The 23,963-nt window shown below is 41.8% G+C and overlaps 2 protein-coding genes across 2 annotated transcripts; both read right to left on the reverse strand.

Annotated features, from left to right (window-relative positions):
• Positions 1-5,614: 5,614 nt before the first annotated feature.
• On the reverse strand, positions 5,615-16,906 carry LOC121306845 (matrix metalloproteinase-14-like). Its single transcript, XM_041238781.1, has 11 exons — positions 16,433-16,906; positions 12,977-13,125; positions 12,329-12,451; positions 11,861-12,168; positions 10,601-10,762; positions 10,348-10,386; positions 10,204-10,288; positions 9,553-9,737; positions 8,995-9,145; positions 8,333-8,448; positions 5,615-5,988 (listed from the first exon to the last, which is right to left on the reverse strand). The coding sequence occupies exons 1-11, from the start codon at positions 16,538-16,540 to the stop codon at positions 5,666-5,668; spliced, it is 1,749 nt and encodes a 582-aa protein (XP_041094715.1). The 5' UTR covers positions 16,541-16,906; the 3' UTR covers positions 5,615-5,665.
• A 1,499-nt stretch (positions 16,907-18,405) lies between these two features.
• On the reverse strand, positions 18,406-22,411 carry mrpl52 (mitochondrial ribosomal protein L52). The gene is made up of 5 exons (XM_041238854.1): positions 22,312-22,411; positions 22,027-22,120; positions 21,451-21,518; positions 20,573-20,637; positions 18,406-18,809 (listed from the first exon to the last, which is right to left on the reverse strand). The coding sequence occupies exons 1-5, from the start codon at positions 22,343-22,345 to the stop codon at positions 18,669-18,671; spliced, it is 402 nt and encodes a 133-aa protein (XP_041094788.1). The 5' UTR covers positions 22,346-22,411; the 3' UTR covers positions 18,406-18,668.
• Between the last annotated feature and the right edge of the window lie 1,552 nt (positions 22,412-23,963).

A 23,963-nucleotide genomic window follows, 5' to 3' on the forward strand; every position in this document is an offset into this window, starting at 1 on the left:
CATCTGAGTGCAGCTTGCCGTATTCTAATCAAAATAACTACTTTCAGGATTAAATATTTCCTTCTGATATATTCCCAGTTTCATTTATGGAAAAAAACAAAATATTGCTGTCTCCCAGGTACATTGAAAAATTATCAACCAGTCTTTCAGTGAGTTGGCGTTTTGACAAATCCACAATCATAGCAATCTTTGTGTTGTAGTCAGTCTAGGAACAAAGGCTTGAAATTTAAAAAAAAACGTGTTCTAGGAGGAGGAGGCATGTCTTGTTTGTTACATTTACAAAAATAATAGAATAAAATCATTTTACAGAGTGTTTAAAAGGGAACCAGAACAAAGTAGACAGAGTACTTGGAACTGCAAACACAAGTCAAAAAGGAAGTTAGAAAGGCCAAGAGAGACATAGAAATGAACACAAAGTGTTGAATTTAAATCAAGGGCAGTAATGTTAAAACTGTACAATGTATTAGTAAGACATCATCTTGAATATTGTGTTCAGTTCTGGTCACCTCACTCCAAAAAGGATATTGCTGCTCTAGAAAGAGTGCAAAGAAGAGCGACCAGAATTATTCCAGGTTTAAAAGGCATGTCATATGCAGACAGGCTAAAATAATTGAATCTATTCAGTCTCGAAAAAAGAAGACTCCCCTGTATTGTTGTTGAAGCTGATAGACTAGGGTCCTTCAAGAAGCTGCTTGATGAGTTTTTGGTATCAATAAGCTCAAAACAACTAAATGAGCAAGATGGGCCGAATGGCCTCCTCTTGTTTGTAAGCTTTCTTATGTTTTATATAGTGTGGTACTGCCAGCATTGCCCTGTGTACGAATGTGTGAGTCTGTGTAAAGTTCTCTAACTGTATCAGTGTGAGACCCTGTTAAGCTACAGCAATTAGATTATGATAATGAATATGGTTGGGAAGCTTCTTTCATTCATTGTCAGGATTTAAGGAATGTGTGCATGTATTTTTTAAAAAAAAATGTATTAGTTAAATACAAATATAATAAAAAATAAAAAATAAATCTGCTAATAAATTTGCTGTGAGACTATTTTGCGGGTTGAGTTAGAGGATAACTTTTCAGTCTCCTGCATTATTCATTTTTAACAACAGGTGGCGCATTTTACCAATGTAAAATCTCGTATTGTATATTTTACTACTATAAACTGATAGACTTGAATCTGTCCCATCAATCTTTCTTCTTTCCCTGTGTGATACAAAACTAATGGCTGTCTTCTTACTAATAAAATTGTAACTTTTTTCTTTGGTTTGTTTTTATACATTTCCATTTCCCAATTTTTATAAAAAATATATTTAAAAATGTTTTTTGGTTCATTATTATTTTTTTGTTTTGTTTTGTTTTGTTTTGTTTTGTTTGTTTTAACAATAAAATGTTTTGCAAGGCTATTAAACACATCTTGTTTCTTTAAAGATTGGAAACAGATGCAGGAGTCTTTGTTTCCACATTGCATTGCACACATCAGCACAGAAGGGGGGGGGGAGCCTCAGGCTTCTTCCTCCAAACCTGGGGCCTTGCAGAGAGACCGAAGCAGGGGGCTTTCCTGCAGGATGTGAGTGGGCTCTGCTGCACTTTGGTTGGGCAAGGCCCGAGAAATGGACAGGGACGTTTTTGTAACACATACTTCCTGTAACAGCTCAAAAATAATAATAAAAAAGGAATTGATTTATTTGTATTTTTATAGAATGTGTGGCGGTAGAAATCTGCAGTGAAGCCTATCCCTCGACCACAGTCTGTGTAGACAGAAATGTCTGTGCAGATGGACAGACGGACTCCATAACTCCAGACTCTCAATAACGTTCGTACCAAGTTCCATGACAATCAGATAAGCATTTCTCAGATAAATGCACACGTGTCAAGTGTGACATGCCTACAAATATCAATTTTTTTTTTTTTTAGTGTGTTGACTGGCTTCTAGTGCTGATAAAGGAGGCTTGGGATTGCAGTGGTTAGAGAAGGGGGCTTCTTACCAGGAGGATCCCAGTTCAATCCCTGAGCGAGTACCTTCACCTCCTTGTGCTCTGTCCTTCGGATGAGACATAAAACAAACACGGTCCTATCGGAAGTGACTCTGCAGCAGCAATTGTTCGCCCCATAGTAGGGTTGTGTGTGTGTGTCTGGTCTCTATCTTGTCTGTGTGTTGGTGTCTAGTCTCTATCTTGTCCGTCTGTGTGTGTCCACAGTCGAGGGAAAAAAAGAAAGTGCTGTGTGTGTGTTTTGGTTGAGTGTGCCTGACAGATGTTTTTGAAATCCCCTCTTTGGCTTGTGTCCTGCATCTGTAAAGCTTTCACATCTGGTAAAAGACTCTCGACCTAGGCTAAATGCTTTGTGCTTAAAACCTCGAACCCTGGAACACTCCCTGGAATAACCCTGGCTAGCAGAGCCATTGGGAGACCACAGCTCTGCCGGCAAACCTTACTCTGGATTTCATTAAATCAGACACGACACTGCCAATGCAACGATGGGTCTGCATTACACTGAGTGTGTCTCATAAGAACATAAGAACATAAGAAAGTTTACAAACGAGAGGAGGCCATTCGGCCCATCTTGCTCGTTTGGTTGTTAGTAGCTTATTGATCCCAAAATCTCATCAAGCAGCTTCTTGAAGGATCCCAGGGTGTCAGCTTCAACAACATTACTGGGGAGTTGATTCCAGGCCCTCACAATTCTCTGTGTAAAAAAGTGTCTCCTATTTTCTGTTCTGAATGCCCCTTTTTCTAAACTCCATTTGTGACCCCTGGTCCTTGTTTCTTTTTTCAGGCTGAAAAAGTCCCTTGGGTCGACACTGTCAATACCTTTTAGAATTTTGAATGCTTGAATTAGGTCGCCACGTAGTCTTCTTTGTTCAAGACTGAACAGATTCAATTCTTTTAGCCTGTCTGCATATGACATGCCTTTTAAGCCCGGAATAATTCTGGTCGCTCTTCTTTGCACTCTTTCTAGAGCAGCAATATCTTTTTTATAGCGAGGTGACCAGAACTGAACACAATATTCAAGATGAGGTCTTACTAGTGCATTGTACAGTTTTAACATTACTTCCCTTGATTTAAATTCAACACTTTTCACAATGTATCCGAGCATCTTGTTAGCCTTTTTTATAGCTTCCCCACATTGTCTAGATGAAGACATTTCTGAGTCAACAAAAACTCCTAGGTCTTTTTCATAGATTCCTTCTCCAATTTCAATATCTCCCATATGATATTTATAATGTACATTTTTATTTCCTGCATGCAGTACCTTACTTTTTTCTCTATTAAATGTCATTTGCCATGTGTCTGCCCAGTTCTGAATCTTGTCTAGATCATTTTGAATGACCTTTGCTGCTGCAACAGTGTTTGCCACTCCTCCTACTTTTGTGTCGTCTGCAAATTTAACAAGTTTGCTTACTATACCAGAATCTAAATCATTAATGTAGATTAGGAATAGCAGAGGACCTAATACTGATCCCTGTGGTACACCGCTGGTTACCACACTCCATTCTGAGGTTTTTCCTCTAATCAGTACTTTCTGTTTTCTACATGTTAACCACTCCCTAATCCATGTACATGTGTTTCCTTGAATCCCAACTGCGTTCAGTGTATGCGTGTGCGTATGTGCGTATATCTCAGTGCGTGTGTGTGTCTCAGTGTGTGTGTGTGTGTGTCTCAGTGTGTGTGTGTGTATATAAAGACCACAGGATTTGTTTTTATAATTTTTTTTTTTTTTAATAACATAATTATAATAGTAATATTAAAAAACAATTAATAATGGAAGTACTGCCAATAGCCAGCCCTGGCCTGCAGGTATTGTTTACAGTTCAAATAAAACAAAACAAAACAGTTGCATTCATATAAAACCCTAAACTCATTTAATCCCCACGGCACACCCCAGTACCTTGTCTGTTGTAAAAAGTCTTTATTTTTTGTGAAAGAGATCACTTTTTTTTTTAAATTTATTTATTTATTTATTTTTTTAGATCTGCATTACCAGAAGAGAAATGTTGACAGTAAGAGATTCAGAGTTTGTCATGGAAAAAGTTAAGAATACGAATCCCAGCTCCTAGTAGCAGATGTCATCCCATAATAATCAAGGATCCCAATGCTTCAGCCTCAGTAACGCAGCTCAGTAGCCCTTGGCAACGCATTCAATACCCTCTCACTGTGTAATAAAACCAGTTGAAATCGGCTTTAAAACCTTGTCTTAACTTTCTTGGGCTTTGTGGAGTCTCACCAACAACATTTTATACCTATTATACCCTCTCTGTGCTTTACAATGCTTCCCTGTGCTTTACCAGACCTCTCTGTGCTTTACAATGCTTCCCTATGCTTTACCAGACCTCTCTGTGCTTTACAATGCTTCCCTGTGCTTTACCAGACCTCTCTGTGCTTTACAATGCTTCCCTGTGCTTTACCAGACCTCTCTGTGCTTTACAATGCTTCCCTATGCTGTGCCATGCTTTCACTGTGCTTTTTACTATGGGGCATTTTTATAAATGCTCCCAAACAGCTCTAGATTAATTAATTGCATTGAAACCAATCTGCCAAAAATTCAACAAACCGACGGGTTTTTTTTTGTTTGTTTCTTTTTAAAGTTTACCCTTAAAATAAAAAAGCAGCAATCTATTGAACTGCATCGTCAAGTGAAAAAGAAAGAAAGAAAGGAGATAAATAGACATGCCCAGAACAAACAAATCAAAAGGTTTTTTTTTTTTGTTTTTTTTTACCCAATATAAAAATTAATCGTAAACTTATCGTAAAAATACATTAATTCTGAAAAAAAAAACACACACAACATAAACGTACAGATTACAAGATTTAAAATCTTGAGGAATCTAATGGGGTGGAATTGAAAAAAAATCCAAATAAAAAATCTCAGACTGTTTCTTGCATAGCGAGTACTATTTTTTTTTTTGTAAAACACCAGAATGCCAGTCTGCCTCTCGCAGGTGGCGCAGCTGTAGAGGTGTGATCATTTCCGTTTAAAATCTGAATCTTTAAAAAATTAAACCTGTTTAAATGTTTTATCATCTGAAGCCCTGCACTGGCGCTTTCTTGTGATTCTCTAAGACTTTACTGTGAATAAACACACACAGCTGTGGCCGAAAGTTTTGCATCACCTAGAATTTCAAAAATCGAGACCAAAAAAAACTATATGAACTTAATTTCAATCTTTTATTTCACATCATGATGTGATCAAAAGAAAACTGCAAAATGATATCGCAAAAAAAGGTCTACCGGATCCCATAACAGCATCACAGTAAGTGTTTCATGACAGATTTCAAAATGTCACATTTTCCCCAGTCTGTTTTTCATTGCCTGGGAAAACTCCAAAGCGCTGGGTGTGGAATTCAATGTTAACATAACATTATTCAACAGCTTTCATGCGGCTTTATGAAGCAAAACGCATTCGTTCTGTGTGCAGGGAGGGGGACGCAAAACCTTTGGCCACAGCTGTGCAGGTCCACGACCCTCAGGAGCGCTTTTACTTTGAGACACACACCCACAACATGACTACATTCAACACAACGATTAAAAAGCAGAAACGCTTGGGCAAAACATTTCAAAAGTTCTACCGATGTACATTTAAACTACAGAACACAGTTTGTAGATTATTGTGTGTGTGGGGGGGGGGGGGGGGTGGATTGGTTTTTATTTTTCCTTTTTTAAAGTGTTGCCTCAGACCTTGTCCAGCAAGGATCTCTTGCAGTACAGCAAGCGTCGAGGAGTCCCATAACGACGGAAGAAAATGAGGGCCCCCAGGGCTGCGAGCACGCAGATCAGGAGCAGCACTGGGATAATGATGGCCGCTGCATTCACCCCGCGGTCCGACTTCTCCTCCACTTCGATGATGAGCACCTCCGTCTCGCCTCGGCCGGTTTTGTCCTCGCTATCGCAGCCCATCCAGTCCCGCAGGACGGATTTCGGGTAGCCCGGCTCCACCTTCAGCTTCTGGTTGTTGAATTTCCAGTAGCGGTTTCCCTTGTAGAAGTAGGTGTACACTGTGAGAGGGGAGGAAAGAGAGAGAGAGAGAGACAGAGAGAGAGCGAGAGAGCGAGAGAGAGAGAGAGAGAGAGAGGGGGTACAAGTTGCAGATTAGTCAATTTAGTTTGGTTTTTATAAAAACATTAATTCAATTGCACATTTTGTAAAACTTTGCTGTTTGCGTTCTACAGCTCTGGCTAAAATTTTCGCATCCCCCTCCCTATATATAATGAACTCACTCAGCTTCATAGAGTCCAGTGAAAGCTGCTGAATAATGTTCCCTTGTTAACATATTGAATTGCACCCCCTCTATATAGAATGAACTCCCTCAGCTTCATAGAGTCCAGTGAAAGCTGCTGAATAATGTTCCCTTGTTAACATATGAATTGCACCCCCTCTATATAGAATGAACTCACTCAGCTTCATAGAGTCCAGTGAAAGCTGCTGAATAATGTTCCCTTGTTAACATATTGAATTGCACCCCCTCTATATAGAATGAACTCCCTCAGCTTCATAGAGTCCAGTGAAAGCTGCTGAATAATGTTCCCTTGTTAACATATTGAATTGCACCCCCTCTATATAGAATGAACTCCCTCAGCTTCATAGAGTCCAGTGAAAGCTGCTGAATAATGTTCCCTTGTTAACATATTGAATTGCACCCCCTCTATATAGAATGAACTCCCTCAGCTTCATAGAGTCCAGTGAAAGCTGCTGAATAATGTTCCCTTGTTAACATATTGAATTGCACCCCCTCTATATAGAATGAACTCCCTCAGCTTCATAGAGTCCAGTGAAAGCTGCTGAATAATGTTCCCTTGTTAACATATTGAATTGCACCCCCTCTATATAGAATGAACTCCCTCAGCTTCATAGAGTCCAGTGAAAGCTGCTGAATAATGTTCCCTTGTTAACATATTGAATTGCACCCCCTCTATATAGAATGAACTCCCTCAGCTTCATAGAGTCCAGTGAAAGCTGCTGAATAATGTTCCCTTGTTAACATATTGAATTGCACCCCCTCTATATAGAATGAACTCCCTCAGCTTCATAGAGTCCAGTGAAAGCTGCTGAATAATGTTCCCTTGTTAACATATTGAATTGCACCCCCTCTATATAGAATGAACTCCCTCAGCTTCATAGAGTCCAGTGAAAGCTGCTGAATAATGTTCCCTTGTTAACATATTGAATTGCACCCCCTCTATATAGAATGAACTCACTCAGCTTCATAGAGTCCAATGAAAGCTGCTGAATAATGTTCCCTTGTTAACATATTGAATTGCACCCCCTCTATATAGAATGAACTCCCTCAGCTTCATAGAGTCCAGTGAAAGCTGCTGAATAATGTTCCCTTGTTAACATATTGAATTGCACCCCCTCTATATAGAATGAACTCCCTCAGCTTCATAGAGTCCAGTGAAAGCTGCTGAATAATGTTCCCTTGTTAACATATTGAATTGCACCCCCTCTATATAGAATGAACTCCCTCAGCTTCATAGAGTCCAGTGAAAGCTGCTGAATAATGTTCCCTTGTTAACATATTGAATTACACCCCCTCTATATAGAATGAACTCCCTCAGCTTCATAGAGTCCAGTGAAAGCTGCTGAATAATGTTCCCTTGTTAACATATTGAATTGCACCCCCTCTATATAGAATGAACTCCCTCAGCTTCATAGAGTCCAGTGAAAGCTGCTGAATAATGTTCCCTTGTTAACATATTGAATTGCACCCCCTATATAGAATGAACTCCCTCAGCTTCATAGAGTCCAGTGAAAGTTCCCTTGTTAATATATGAATTCACCTTGTTAACATATTGAAAGCTGCTGAATTCTTTTCCCTTCTTACAGCAAATCTTTCTTGTTTCTCAATCTTAATGAGAGCACCCCCTATATAGTATCTTTGGAGTTTTCCCAGATACTTAAAAATGTGGCATTTAGAAATCTATCATGAAATACTTACTCTGCTGATATTACGGCTTCCGGTCGACTTTTTTTTGGCGATATCATTTTGTAATTTTCTTTTGATTACATGATATGAAATAAAAAGATCTAAAACATGTTGAAATATTTTTGATCTAAAACTTGTTGATATATTCTTTTTTTTTTTTTTTTTTTTAATGAAGTTCAATCCTAAAATTCTAGGTGATTTAAAACTTTTCGCCAGAGCTGTAGATTATAAAACTGCTTGGAATTCGTTTAACGATTTACATAATAGAATGTATGTTAACTGATCACAAACACAGCAATAGCAAGCCTGTGATATTGACAGTGCTAATTAGTGCTAATTAGTTTATACTTTAAAACACAGAGCATCATTACCATGCTACTGCTGCAAACTGTTTTAAAATTAGCCAAATTCCTTACCTCCATCGCTTCCCATAAACGCTCCTTTGGGAGAATCCGGAATTCCTTCCCAAACGCTAATAGGTTTGGGATAGTCCGAATCCACGGCTTTCATTTCGTCATTGAAACGGTAATATCTGGGAAAAAAAAACAACAAAAAAACATGCTGATAATATTTCGTTACAGCTAATGTCAAACATTCCTTTGAAAAATCATTTTCACAGCCCTGGTTAAGCATTGAGACATAACAATAACAAAAAACAAAGATTTAAAAACAATATGAACATAATTTACATCTTTTATAAAACTACAAAATGATATCGCAAAAAAAAAAAAAGCTGTAATAGCAGCACAGGAAGACTTTCACAAGGGAAGATTATTCAGCAGCTGTCACTGGACTCTATGAAGTATGAGGGAGTTCATTCTATATAGAGGGGGTGCAATTCAATATGTTAACAAGGGAACATTATTCAGCAGCTTTCACTGGACTCTATGAAGCTGAGGGAGTTCATTCTATATAGAGGGGGTGCAATTCAATATGTTAACAAGGGAACATTATTCAGCAGCTTTCACTGGACTCTATGAAGCTGAGGGAGTTCATTCTATACAGAGGGGGGGATGCGAAACGTTTGGCCAGAGCTGTAGATGCAGCAGTGCCACTCTGATCAGACTAATCCACTCACTTGTTCCCCCTGAAGAAGTAGGTCTTTCCGTTGGGAAGCCAGAACAGCGCAGCGTCAATCCGGTCTTTGGGAACCCCTTTCCCCAAATCCCGGAGGCTCTTGGGATAGCCCTGCTCCAGACTGGACTCGGAGAACACCCAGTGCTTGTCACCTAGAGAAAGAAAATCACGTCATTATCTTTATTAACATCAGCAGCATTCTTAGTTGTAATGTGATACTCTATAATGCGATATTTTGTAACAATTAAGTTGCCCTGGGTAAGGGCATCTGCTAAAAATAAAAATAATAATAATAATAATAATAATAATAATAATAATAATAATAATAATAAAGCTGGCCAAAAGTTTTATATATAGAATTAACTCATTTTTCTTCATAAAGTCGAATGAAAGCTGCTGAATAATGCTACGTTACCATATTGAATTACACACCACCGCTTTGGAGTTTTCAAAGATTTTATATATATATATAATGTCTCATTTACAATTAAAATAAACTACTTTTAATGCTATTTCTAATCCCCCTAAATTAAACTGGTGTTTGACCTCTGACACTGACCCTTGAAGAACACAAACTTGCCGTCCCCTCTCTCGTAGGCGCTATCGATGGAGGCGGGCAGGTCTCTCCAGAACTGACCAATCAGGAGCGGGTATCCGTCCAACACGCGGTTATCCCGGACACGCCACAGCCACTCATTCTGTGAAGACACGCAAATAAAAGAGATCAATTCACACCACGCCCTGCTCCCCCCCTGTCAGTGTGTAACACGTTCATAACGAATTGAGGCTCGCTGCTCCAGGGGCTGAAGAAAGGGGCTTCTTAGTTACCAGGAGCTTCAAATCCTGGCTGTGTGTGTGTGTGTGTGTGTGTGTGTGAGACCCTGAGCGACTCACTTCACCTCCTTGTGCTCCGTCCTTCGGACGAGACGTCAAACAAACGAGGTCCTATTGGAAGAGACTCTGCAGCAGCAGCAGCATTTGTTGATGATGCAGAGTTCACCCCCCTAGTCTGTGGGAGTCGCTTTGGATAAAAGTTTCCTCGTTTTACTGCAAAATACCTATATATTATATATTTATTATTATAATTATTTTATTATTAAAACACGACTTACGGGCTTTGAATGCAGAAACAAAACGTTTCCACCCCCCACAGAAGTGTCTTCAAATGGAGATTCTGCTTGAAGGGGCGCATCATGGCGCCCCACAGCACCGGAGGGTGTCAAAGCCTCCCTCGCACACGTTGGGCCCGCTCGGGGTTCCCCCGGGGGGCCCCCCGGGGGGCCCCCCGTTGGGGGGCCCCCAAGGGTCCCCCGGCCCCCCGGGGGCCTACTACAGTCCGATGATGTCAGGCTTCTTCGGGGGGAGTGTGGGGGCCTTGGGAACAATGAGGTACCTGGAAAGAAGAAAGAAAGAAAGAAAGAAAGAAAGAAAGAAAGAAAGAAAACTAATAATTCTCTCAGAATCTACCTGGATTACTCATCAGAAAAAAAGGTAACATTAAATAAAAAATAAATACATTTGAAGCTCACAAAATACGTCCTGAAAATGCCATGAAAAAAACAGTCCCTTTTGTTTTAAATATGTTTATACCGACCGGATCTACTTACTGTACAGCTGTTGTATTCCTCTGCGGTCGTCATCCGGCAGTTCAAAGTTCTCCGTATTCATCCACTGGTAGAAAGGCGCCATGATCGCTGACGGGTCGTTGGAATGTTCCAGGCCGAGGGCGTGGCCTAACTCATGAACCGCCACCAGGAACACATTGTTACCTAGGAAATCAGAACAAGACGTGGCTTTCACATTGTCTATTCATCCAATCACAGGGTTAGAAACTCACACACTAGCCCTGCTGCACCTGCACCCAGTCCTGGGGTTCAGAACTCCCCACAGTGAAGTCTATTAATACTGACATGATCAAGAGCCAGGAGATTGAGCAGGGTTAGAAACTCACACTTTTAAAGGGAGGGGCCAGTGATCCTGTTAATAAAGCTAATAAGAGGTGAGAGAATGGGTTTTAAAGATGGTCAGCGCTCCTTTAAAGGGAGGGGCCAGTGATCATGTTAATAAAGCTAATAAGAGGTGAGAGAATGGATTTTTAAGATGGTCAGCGCTCCTTTAAAGGGAGAGGCCGGTGATCATGTTAATAAAGCTAATAAGAGGTGAGAGAATGGATTTTAAAGATGGTCAGCGCTCCTTTAAAGGGAGTGGTCAGTGATCATGTTAATAAAGCTAATAAGAGGTGAGAGAATGGATTTTAAAGATGGTCAGCGCTCCTTTAAAGGGAGGGGCCAGTGATCATGTTAATAAAGCTAATAAGAGGTGAGAGAATGGGTTTTAAAGATGGTCAGCACTCCCTTAAAGGGAGGGGCCAGTGATCCTGTTAATAAAGCTAATAAGAGGTGAGAGAATGGGTTTTAAAGATGGTCAGCGCTCCTTTAAAGGGAGGGGCCAGTGATCATGTTAATAAAGCTAATAAGAGGTGAGAGAATGGATTTTTAAGATGGTCAGCGCTCCTTTAAAGGGAGGGGCCAGTGATCATGTTAATAAAGCTAATAAGAGGTGAGAGAATGGATTTTTAAGATGGTCAGCGCTCCTTTAAAGGGAGAGGCCGGTGATCATGTTAATAAAGCTAATAAGAGGTGAGAGAATGGATTTTAAAGATGGTCAGCGCTCCTTTAAAGGGAGTGGTCAGTGATCATGTTAATAAAGCTAATAAGAGGTGAGAGAATGGGTTTTAAAGATGGTCAGCACTCCCTTAAAGGGAGGGGCCAGTGATCACGTTAATAAAGCTAATAAGAGGCGAGAGAATGGATTTTAAGGCTGTACCTTTAGGACCGCTCTACAGCACTAGCAGTCATGAAACTCACCAGACAGGTCAGAGTTTTCCGCAGTCCAGGGTTCGGCGAAGTCAAAGTGAGTGTCGCCTCCTATGCCCGGGCCGGGGAAGTACGCATGGGCCAGAAAGCCACCCACCCCATCGAAGGGGGTGCTGTCGCCGTGGAAACCATCGGCGAACATCAGCATGATGTCAGCGAACTTCTCGTGCTTGTCCCTGATCAGGTGATAGGGGATTTCTCTGAAGCGTAGAGGCGTGACACTCTCCCAGACCTGGAACGCATGGCGGATTGCTTCAAATGTCCTGGACTCTCCCACCTTCGGAGTGTAGTTTTGAATACTGCAGGGGGGGCGAGAGAGAGAGAGAGGGGAGAATGTTGCTTCTGCTAAACAGAACTCATCTGAAAACTTTGTCTAGCTCCCCTTTGACACAGGCAATGGTAGAGAAATGATCCACTTCAAACCGTGTTGTTTCAATCTCTGAGACAGGCAGCTCTCACCAGAAGGTGATTTCATTGTGGTTCCACCTCAGCCCCTGGATAGCGTAGCGTTTTCTCCTCAAGTTGGTTTTTAATTCGGAGCCGAATTTATCAGGGACTCCACAGCGCGGTCTCTGCATCGCTCTGCAAGGAAACACATCTGTCAGTAACTTACATTCCCTGAGATCTTTTTTATTATGTCTCCATCTTAAAATGCTAGGTGATGTAAAACTTTTGGCCAATGCTTTAGAGCTGTAATTAATGACAGCACATAAAACTGAATATGTTCTCGAATCGATTCCTGTTCTTTGCTACAATGTAAAAAATGTCCTTTATTAAATTCTGTATTCAATACCAAGTTCTGCTTGTATCTTTTCCTTTACAAACACTGAAACAAATCTGATTTCATTGATCTCACTGAGAAAGACTTCTAGTGGGAACATTACCCATTGAATTGACACTGAAGACACTGAGAAAGACTTCTAGTGGAAACGTTTGCCATTGAATTGACACTGAAGACACTGAGAAAGACTTCTAGTGGAAACGTTAGCCATTGAATTTATGAAGCTTTTTTTTAGTAAAGCCAGTTCTAGCGAGTGTTGAACAGCTTGGGGGGAGGGGGGTCCTTGCTCAGGGATTGTTTGAAAGAAGGCATGTCGAGGGACTCACTGGACAGTCTCTGGATCAAAGACGCCGGTCACTCGGAGGCCGTAGAACCTCTGCATGTCCGCGACGGCGGAGGAGAGAGTCTGCTTAGAGCGGGCAGCGTGGGTACGCAAGTCACCCGGGGGCAGGTACCCATACTGCTGCAGCCAGACCTAGAGATGGGGAGGAGGTTCAGTTTCAATATTCCAAGCAATTTCCTGTAAAAACGACTATAGCAGCTACTGTAGAAAGCTGTAATCTAGTGCATTGGCATTGCCTGCTGTGTGCTGGGCAGAGCCTGGCTGTGCTGTGCTGTACACAGGGCAATGCTGGCAGGACCGCACTGTATAACACTGATATAAAACCCTGGACAGAACTACAATATAAACATACAACAGTGGATATCTATCGAAAGCTGTACCATGAGTGCGCTGGCAGGCTATTGGTGTCTGTATAAAGCTGTACACTAGTGCAATGCTGGCATTGCCTGCTGTGTGCTGGGCAGAGCCTGGCTGTGCTGTGCTGTACACAGGGCAATGCTGGCAGGACCGCACTGTATAACACTGATATAAAACCCTGGACAGAACTACAGCAGCTACCCAACACAGTGGCGTCTATAGAAAGCTGTAATCTAGTGTGCTGGCATTGCCTGCTGTGTGCTGGGCAGAGCCTGGCTGTGCTGTGCTGTACACAGGGCAATGCTGGCAGGACCGCACTGTATAACACTGATATAAAACCCTGGACAGAACTACAGCAGCTACCCAACACAGTGGCGTCTATAGAAAGCTGTAATCTAGTGCGCTGGCATTGCCCGCTGTGTGCTGGGCAGAGCCTGGCTGTGCTGTGCTGTACACAGGGCAATGCTGGCAGGACCGCACTGTATAACACTGATATAAAACCCTGGACAGAACTACAGCAGCTACCCAACACAGTGGCGTCTATAGAAAGCTGTAATCTAGTGTTCTGGCATTGCCTGCCGTGTGCTGGGCAGAGCCTGGCTGTGCTGTGCTGTACACAGGGCAATGCTGGCAGGACCGCACTGTATAACACTGATATAAAACCCTGCACAGAACTATAGCAGTGCAATTGGAAAGATTTCAGGTTGGTTAATGTTTGGTCTTGTCTTTTTGACAAAGCCCTGCATTTCTGGTTAGGGAGTATCTACAAACTGGCATAGTTAATGAACCAGAAGGCATTTTTCCATGCCTTGTTATATAAACAGCATACTGTTTGAACAGACAGAGTCTCATTTGTGGAATAACTACAGAACAGCAAGGACATTCCTGGACTATCCTCTAGAAAGCCGATGTTTTTCACAGACAACTTTCTTGTTTACTGTTTCCAGGGGAAAGCGATGACATCACCCTCAAAAAAACACCAATGACGTTGAGAGCATTTTGAACAATCATCAATCTGACCTAAAATGATTAAAATGACGTTTGTTATCAACAAATGATGACACCGTTTGCAGCTTGAATTAAGAACCTATCAAATGAATTGATGGCTGGTACAAACAATGCAATCCTATGTTGAGACTGACAAACAGTGATCTTACATTGAAGCTTTATTCAGTGAGTTTGACTGTCAATTTGTGATGTCTGCATCTGTCATGTCACTTTGTATCTGTGATGTCACCGTGTGCATGATTAGTCAGCTGTCCCTTTCATGTTTGCATCTGTGATTTAAAAGCCTCCTGTAGCAAGTGTGTCTGTCTGTTGAGTGGACATTACAGACAGAAACTCTGCACGGGTCAAACTGTTTGAAAGAAACTAAGAAAGTCAAGCAGTGAAACAGCCAATGAACTGCACAGGGAAGTAGACCTCCAGAGATCAAAGGTTAAGCTGACTTCCTGCTGTCTGCTAGCAGATCAAACTGGAAGAAGCTGTTTTGTTGGGTTCTTATCTGTTCAGATTCAGTGGCTCTGCCAGCAGTCTGTATCACCCTGCAGGCTCTGCATTCTTTCTTTGGGAAGGGTAATGATTAACATCAGGCCAAGATGAGAGAGAGGTTAGCTATAGAGAGCAAAAAGTAATGAGAGAACAGTAGCAATGTTTGAACAGGGTTAGCCTCTCTCTCGCTCTCTTTCTTTTGCTTACTAAACACTTTTGTCCTGGGTTATTATTAAAGCTCCCAGAACGAATGTAAAACCCGGACTGGCTCTCAAACTGCTATGGAATAGAAGAGTCAAATGGTCCCGGATGATCATTTTCAAAAAGAGTTTTCCGAAAAGGCAATGCGCATGGGGGGGGGGGGGGGGTCGGGGGGGGGGGGGGGGTCGACGCAGAGGAAACCAACAAAAAAAAAAAAGTGCGTGCAACAAGTTAGGCAAAGGGTTAAAAAAATGCAGCGGCAAGGAGTCCTAGAGAGGTCAACTAAACAGAAAAACATGCAAGGGGCAGCGGGGAGGGGGGAGCGGAGAGGGGAGGAGGAGAGGGGGATCATATGACAAAAAGAAAAAACAAAGGAAGACAAAAAATCCTACAACATAGGAAAGTCGAAACCTTGTAGTGAATTCTACTAAAAACGACTGTGGCTTATATCACGCTTTCTCGGGTCGTGTATCTGGGGTTTGCAATGATTTACCACACCTTGCTGTGCTTTTACCACAGAGAACTGCACATGTGCACTGAGCGTGCAATGCTGTACAGGTCTATAAAAGGGCTATCAGATAAGTACAGACTGACTCAAAAGTCACTCGACAACTATGATTAACACCAGTTTATATAGGTTAACGACAGCGTACTGTGGCGTGCTTTGTATGAAAAGCGCGATAGAAATGCATATATATATATAGTATTGGGAAAGGGTAAAAAAACTACAAAAGCAATGTAAAGGCTGGTGTAAATACGGCCATAAAAAAAAAAAAACATATAAAAACTAACTACAATGTTTTTCAAAACAGCTCAGCAGAGACGCCACAAAAGGTCGTATCTCCGAGGACAAAGAATTATAAAAATCGCTTCTTCACGCCTTGATCGAGCACCTTCCCCCACACTCGAAAAAAAAAAAAAAAAAAACCCGACAGCGCTTCAAAAGAGCAGACCTGGGGTGCGACAGCGTCCTCTGACATGCCTTTACTCTTCAAACACCATGCATCATTCATATTTATCCCAAATATATCCACAATGGCTTGTTTTCCCTCGCCAACCTCCCCCCCCCTCCCCTCCCCGTCAACACAGAGTATTTCTCAATCGCTGATGCGCTCAAACATACTGAAACTCAGTAATAACCTTCAGTGATAGAAACACAACAACTAGGCGCTGTAGCTAAGTAACGTCACTATATAAACATGCAAAGTAGATGAAACTTATCCGAAGTTAATCATTAACCGAAAAAAGCAGAACACGGTACGTCCACTTGTCCTATATATATATATAACACATGTATATATACACATACATACATATTGCATTGTGTAAAGGGTTAAATGTATTATAACAGATTTTTTTTTTTTTTTTTTAATGTTCATTATAGACTCACCTCTGGTGTAAAGTTTTCTCTTGACTCTGCAGTTGTGTTAGAAATAAAATATTGTCCTAAAAAGCAAAGCAATACCCCGGCTTGAATAGCGCTTAATATCTTACACATCCTTGAATCCGTTTCTTTTACCGATTTAAACCGTGTTTAGTCGAAGTGTAAAACAATAAATAAATTAAAAAAAAAAAAAAAACAAAAAAAAAATATAAAAAAAAAAAAAAAATTAAAAAAACAGCCCTATTTTTTATTTTATTTTTTTTATTTCATTTCCTCATCGAACCACCCGCGGCGCAAAACTTTGTTTGTTTGTTTTCGTTACTTCTTTAAACTTTTCTTAAACCCTTTCTTTACGCGCTTGTCTAAATGTATTTGCTGTTTCTTTCTCGAGTCTTTCCTTCTTGCTAATGTGAAGACGTGGTATGCACAGTCCTCGGGTCCAGCCCTAAACTGTAGCTGGCGAAGGACGATGTTTTTTTTTTTCGTTTTTTTTTTCCTTAAATCCTGACTCGTTGCCAGATTTGTGTCGAAGCGGGGCGGGATTAAAAACTTTTCAGAGGAAAGGCCTCCGGTATATCATGCTCACACTGCCACCCAAGCCGTTTATATCATCAGGGGAATCAACCTGGCAAATATTACGCGATTACACACACACACACACACACATTATATATATATATGTGTGTGTGTGTGTGTGTCTGTTAGTTTACTACATTCTGAAAATAGTTTGGTTTCATTAAAGCTGCAGACAGACAGACAGAGCCTCAAAATCCTGTTCAGTTTGAGACTGCAATATAATCCCTTCTTCTTGGTGTCTGTGTTAGTTTACTGTATTCTGCAGAGTTTGGTTTCATTAAAGCTGCAGACAGACAGACAGAGCCTCAAAATCCTGTTCAGTTTGACTCTGCAATATAATCCCTTCTTCTTGGTGTCTGTTAGTTTACTGCACTCTGAAGAGAGTTTAGTTTCATTAAAGCTGCAGACAGACAGCCAGAGAGACAGACAGACAGACAGACAGAGCCCCACAATCCTGTTCAGTTTGTCTCTGCAATATAATCCCTTCTTCTGGGTGTCTGTGTTAGTTTACTGCACTCTGAAGAGAGTTTAGTTTCATTAAAGCTGCAGACAGACAGACAGACAGAGAGACAGACAGACAGACAGACAGACAGAGCCCCACAATCCTGTTCAGTTTGTCTCTGCAATATAATCCCTTCTTCTTGGTGTCTGTGTTAGTTTACTGCACTCTGAAGAGAGTTTAGTTTCATTAAAGCTGCAGACAGACAGACAGACAGACCCTCACAATCCTGTTCAGTTTGTCTCTACAGTATAATCCCTTCTTCTTGGTGTCTGTGTTAGTTTACTGCACTCTGCAGAGAGTTTAGTTTCATTAAAGTTGCAGACAGACAGACAGACAGACAGACAGACAGAAAGGCAGAGAGAGAGAGACGGACAGACAGAGCACCACAATCCTGTTCAGTTTGACGCTACAATATAACCGAACAGTCAACAAACCACACAGTAACTTAAGTGGTAGTTTCTGGTGGACAAAACAATAACTTGAATGACGCAAGATGGATTAAAACGGCGAAGAGAAAGAGTGAGCGTGTCGCCATCTGCTGTCCAGCTCGCCACACTGCAGTGTGCCTGCAACCCAGGTCTCGAGTAATTAACACGAAGAGAAATCATTGCAGCTACAATGTGTGTGTCAGGTTTGAAAAACGTTCTCACAACGCCATTGGATCACCTTGTTATATTAACTCACATGGCGTTATTATCACCGTCGGCATTTAATAACTTGCGGATTGCAAAAATATCCAACCACACACCAGCCATTTCAGTTCTGTGTAATTAAGGGCAATAGTCATTTTTAAACTAGTGTCAATTAGTTTAGTGAAGAGACAGACAGCACTCTTGTATTGTAAGAGACAGATGGATGAATCACTTACAATAACAAAAAAGCTCTTGCAAACGATAGCAAAAAAAAGAAGAGGTGTTTTTATTACAACATGCATTTTGAATTATTATTTGATGGCGTTTGTCTGGAGAATCGTAGGTTCCAGTCAGTAAACAGCACCCCTCACTCAAAGCGTGCATCAATGTAACTTTTTTAACTTGACTGCTATAACTTGCCTACAGACACAAGAGGATTGAAATGTGTCCAGACTGCATGAGATCACTGCAGCGGCACATGTTCGGAATCCAAGATTAAAACAGTAAGGGGAAGGCTGACAAGGGCTGCAGTTTATTTTTTAAGCAGTCGGTCTCCTTTGGGTTTTAAAAGGAGGGACAGATTCTTCCCTTCTTTTTTCTTCTTTTCTTCCTGCGTCTTTCTCCATCTCTCCATTCCGCGGTCCACTTCTGAACTCAACATCACAACTCTCCTCTAAGAAAAAAAAACAAAAAAACAAAGACACTGGATTACAGCTTTCTATAGACGCCGCTGTGTTGGGTAGCTGCTGTAGTTCTGTCCAGGGTTTTATATCAGTGTTATACAGTGCGGTCCTGCCAGCATTGCCCTGTGTACAGCACAACACAGCCAGGCTCTGCCCAGCACACAGCAGGCAATGCCAGCGCACTAGATTACAGCTTTCTATAGACGCCACTGTGCTGGGTAGCTGCTGTAGTTCTGTCCAGGGTTTTATATCAGTGTTATACAGTGCGGTCCTGCCAGCATTGCCCTGTGTACAGCACAACACAGCCAGGCTCTGCCCAGCACACAGCAGGCAATGCCAGCGCACTAGATTACAGCTTTCTATAGACGCCACTGTGTTGGGTAGCTGCTGTAGTTCTGTCCAGGGTTTTATATCAGTGTTATACAGTGCGGTCCTGCCAGCATTGCCCTGTGTACAGCACAGCACAGCCAGGCTCTGCCCAGCACACAGCGGGCAATGCCAGCGCACTAGATTACAGCTTTCTATAGACGCCACTGTGTTGGGTAGCTGCTGTAGTTCTGTCCAGGGTTTTATATCAGTGTTATACAGTGCAGTCCTGCCAGCATTGCCCTGTGTACAGCACAGCACAGCCAGGCTCTGCCCAGCACACAGCGGGCAATGCCAGCGCACTAGATTACAGCTTTCTATAGACGCCACTGTGTTGGGTAGCTGCTGTAGTTCTGTCCAGGGTTTTATATCAGTGTTATACAGTGCAGTCCTGCCAGCATTGCCCTGTGTACAGCACAGCACAGCCAGGCTCTGCCCAGCACACAGCGGGCAATGCCAGCGCACTAGATTACAGCTTTCTATAGACGCCACTGTGTTGGGTAGCTGCTGTAGTTCTGTCCAGGGTTTTATATCAGTGTTATACAGTGCAGTCCTGCCAGCATTGCCCTGTGTACAGCACAGCACAGCCAGGCTCTGCCCAGCACACAGCAGGCAATGCCAGCGCACTAGATTACAGCTTTCTATAGACGCCACTGTGTTGGGTAGCTGCTGTAGTTCTGTCCAGGGTTTTATATCAGTGTTATACAGTGCGGTCCTGCCAGCATTGCCCTGTGTACAGCACAGCACAGCCAGGCTCTGCCCAGCACACAGCGGGCAATGCCAGCGCACTAGATTACAGCTTTCTATAGACGCCACTGTGTTGGGTAGCTGCTGTAGTTCTGTCCAGGGTTTTATATCAGTGTTATACAGTGCAGTCCTGCCAGCATTGCCCTGTGTACAGCACAGCACAGCCAGGCTCTGCCCAGCACACAGCGGGCAATGCCAGCGCACTAGATTACAGCTTTCTATAGACGCCACTGTGTTGGGTAGCTGCTGTAGTTCTGTCCAGGGTTTTATATCAGTGTTATACAGTGCAGTCCTGCCAGCATTGCCCTGTGTACAGCACAGCACAGCCAGGCTCTGCCCAGCACACAGCAGGCAATGCCAGCGCACTAGATTACAGCTTTCTATAGACGCCGCTGTGCTGGGTAGCTGCTGTAGTTCTTTCCAGGGTTTTATATCAGTGTTATACAGTGCGGTCCTGCCAGCATTGCCCTGTGTACAGCACAGCACAGCCAGGCTCTGGCAAAATGACAACACAGAAACCAATCGTTTAAATAATGTCTGCTTCTGAAGTTCAAATTCAAGATCAAAGCCACAAACTGACATTTTAACATCTTGGCCACACTTAGTGGTGGCGCTGTTTGCTATGCAAAAATCCACTTACTGCCAATTCTTCCATCTCCTGCTTTCTTCGAACCTGTCCTTTGAGAGGAGGTGCTGCTCTGCCATCTGAAATAGAAACCAGTTAAGCAAATAACTAGAAGATATCAAACAGAAGAAAGGGAGGGGTCAGTGATCATGTTAATAAAGCTAATAAGAGGTGAGAGAATGGATTTTAAAGATGGTCAGCGCTCCTTTAAAGGGAGGGGTCAGTGATCATGTTAATAAATCTAATAAGAGGTGAGAAAATGGGTTTTAAAGATGGTCAGCGCTCCTTTAAAGGGAGGGGTCAGTGATCCTGTTAATAAAGCTAATAAGAGGTGAGAGAATGGATTTTAAAGATGGTCAGCGCTCCTTTAAAGGGAGGGGCCAGTGATCATGTTAATAAAGCTAATAAGAGGTGAGAGAATGGATTTTAAAGATGGTCAGCGCTCCTGTAAAGGGAGGGGCCAGTGATCATGTTAATAAAGCTAATAAGAGGTGAGAGAATGGATTTTAAAGATGGTCAGCGCTCCTTTAAAGGGAGGGGTCAGTGATCCTGTTAATAAAGCTAATAAGAGGTGAGAGAATGGATTTTAAAGATGGTCAGCGCTCCTTTAAAGGGAGGGGTCAGTGATCCTGTTAATAAAGCTAATAAGAGGTGAGAGAATGGATTTTAAAGATGGTCAGCGCTCCTTTAAAGGGAGGGGTCAGTGATCATGTTAATAAAGCTAATAAGAGGTGAGAGAATGGATTTTAAAGATGGTCAGCGCTCCTTTAAAGGGAGGGGCCAGTGATCATGTTAATAAAGCTAATAAGAGGTGAGAGAATGGATTTTAAAGATGGTCAGCGCTCCTGTAAAGGGAGGGGCCAGTGATCATGTTAATAAGGTTCTGAACTTACCAGCATACGACCAGTCAGGGAGGTCTGTCAAAGGTCCGTATTCTGTGCCGCTTCTAGCAAAGCCATTCCTGAAGATCAAGAGAACATATTTAAAGTATTAAAATACTACTGAGCAGACTGACCCTGTTGCTTACAGATCCGGCCAAAAAATTTGCATCCCCCTCTATATAGAATTAACTGATTGTGCATCAGAGTCCAGTGAAAGCTGCTGAATAATGTTCCCTTGTTAACATATTGAATTGCACCCCCTCTATATAGAATGAACTCCCTCAGCTTCATAGAGTCCAGTGAAAGCTGCTGAATAATGTTCCCTTGTTAACATATTGAATTGCACCCCCCTCTATATAGAATGAACTCAGCTTCATAGAGTCCAGTGAAAGCTGCTGAATAATGTTCCCTTGTTAACATATTGAATTCCACACCGCCGCTTTGGACCTTTCACAGATGCTTAACGAAAATGAAATTTGGAAATGTAACACGACATGCTTACTGTTCTGGTATTATCGGCGTGTTTTTGCGAGAACGTTTTGATCACATGATGTTAAATAACAGATCTGAATTTGGTTGAACACTCACTCGATTCTCCATTTGCTCCCAGCCTGGGAAGCTGCACTTAGAGCAATATTTTGAGCTCTGCGGAGCTGACAAGTGCGGGGACACAAGAGCAAACCTGAAATGAGACATGCATGTTGAAAACAATCAGCAGAGGGAGGGTGTTCACATAATGACTCACACCGACGCAAAATCCTACCCCGTGATACAAAACACAGTGCACAGCAGTTCTGTAAATCTCAAATGGATTTTTAGATTACAATATTACCCACACTGTTGTTTTAAAACAGTTATAGTTTCGTTTCTTGCCTGATTTCAGAGACGTGACTATGGGTGCAGCCATTTTGTTTTCTTAGCTCCGCCGACGTCAAGGTGACGACGGCGCCTTAAAGTGGCCAAAAATACTCGGTGACGGTAGACCAAAAGTCGAACTTTAAATTCGGTGGGAAAAATCCACGGGACCTTAAATGGAAAACATTTAAAAAATACTCAATTGTTTTAAAATAATATTAAACAGATATTTAACTGTCATCGTCATTTTTTTTTTTAATTACGAAAGCAGCACTTGGTGTAAACTAATGTATAGCCGCTAGATGGCGGTCGTGAGTGTGTTTCAATATGCCATAGGTGTCAAAATAATGTTAAAAAAAAAACCAAAAGACTTAAAATATACAACAGGGATATTATTACACTTTCTGAACAGCCTCCCTCTGTGCTGGTGGAGCAGAGAAAGAGAGGCTCTTATAGTCTCTGAACAGCCTCCCTCTGATATGGTAAGCAAATATAAGCTACACCAGCACAGAGCAGTGTGCTGGTGGAGCTTATAGCACTGCAGTCTGACTCCACTCACATTGGCTACATATGACTCAAACGGACCATTTTCAATAAACACATGTTAGCGCAAACATATACAGCTACAGCCAAAATATTTGCATCACCTAGAATTCTGGATTGATGCTTAATTAAAAAAACATCATGATGTAATCAAAAGAAACTACAAAATGATTTCACAAAGAAAAAGTCAACCGGAAGCCATGATAGCAGCACAGTAAGTATTTCATATTATATTTCGAAATGTTTGTGTTCATTTGTGTTCCCCCATTCAGTTTCTCTGTTAAGTACCTGGGAAAACTACAAAGCACTGGGTGTGGAATTAAATATGTTAACAAGGGAACATTATTCAGCAGCTTTCACTGGACTCTATGAAGCTGAGGGAGTTCATTCTATATAGAGGGGGTGCAATTCAATATGTTAACAAGGGAACATTATTCAGCAGCTTTCACTGGACTCTATGAAGCTGAGGGAGTTCATTCTATATAGAGGGGGTGCAATTCAATATGTTAACAAGGGAACATTATTCAGCAGCTTTCACTGGACTCTATGAAGCTGAGGGAGTTCATTCTATATAGAGGGGGTGCAATTCAATATGTTAACAAGGGAACATTATTCAGCAGCTTTCACTGGACTCTATGAAGCTGAGGGAGTTCATTCTATATAGAGGGGGTGCAATTCAATATGTTAACAAGGGAACATTATTCAGCAGCTTTCACTGGACTCTATGAAGCTGAGGGAGTTCATTCTATATAGAGGGGGTGCAATTCAATATGTTAACAAGGGAACATTATTCAGCAGCTTTCACTGGACTCTATGAAGCTGAGGGAGTTCATTCTATATAGAGGGGGTGCAATTCAATATGTTAACAAGGGAACATTATTCAGCAGCTTTCACTGGACTCTATGAAGCTGAGGGAGTTCATTCTATATAGAGGGGGTGCAATTCAATATGTTAACAAGGGAACATTATTCAGCAGCTTTCACTGGACTCTATGAAGCTGAGGGAGTTCATTCTATATAGAGGGGGTGCAATTCAATATGTTAACAAGGGAACATTATTCAGCAGCTTTCACTGGACTCTATGAAGCTGAGGGAGTTCATTCTATATAGAGGGGGTGCAATTCAATA

The sequence above is a fragment of the Polyodon spathula genome, chromosome 50, assembly GCF_017654505.1.
Source record: "Polyodon spathula isolate WHYD16114869_AA chromosome 50, ASM1765450v1, whole genome shotgun sequence".
In the NCBI taxonomy this organism is placed as follows: domain Eukaryota; kingdom Metazoa; phylum Chordata; class Actinopteri; order Acipenseriformes; family Polyodontidae; genus Polyodon; species Polyodon spathula.

Excerpts from the sequence above, each read along its gene's own strand:
- LOC121306845 (XM_041238781.1), bottom strand. The coding sequence starts at position 16,540 with ATGTGTAAGATATTAAGCGCTATTCAAGCCGGGGTATTGCTTTGCTTT. Across the intron at positions 13,126-16,432 it reads GAGAAAACTTTACACCAGAG|GTCTGGCTGCAGCAGTATGG; the intron begins GTGAGTCTATAA and ends CCCCATCTCTAG. Across the intron at positions 9,146-9,552 it reads CAAGTTTGTGTTCTTCAAGG|GTGACAAGCACTGGGTGTTC; the intron begins GTCAGTGTCAGA and ends TTCTTTCTCTAG.
- mrpl52 (XM_041238854.1), bottom strand. The coding sequence starts at position 22,345 with ATGGCTGCACCCATAGTCACGTCTCTGAAATCAG. Across the intron at positions 21,519-22,026 it reads GGGAGCAAATGGAGAATCGA|GAATGGCTTTGCTAGAAGCG; the intron begins GTGAGTGTTCAA and ends CTTGATCTTCAG. Across the intron at positions 18,810-20,572 it reads AGGAGATGGAAGAATTGGCA|AGGAGAGTTGTGATGTTGAG; the intron begins GTAAGTGGATTT and ends TTTTTTTCTTAG.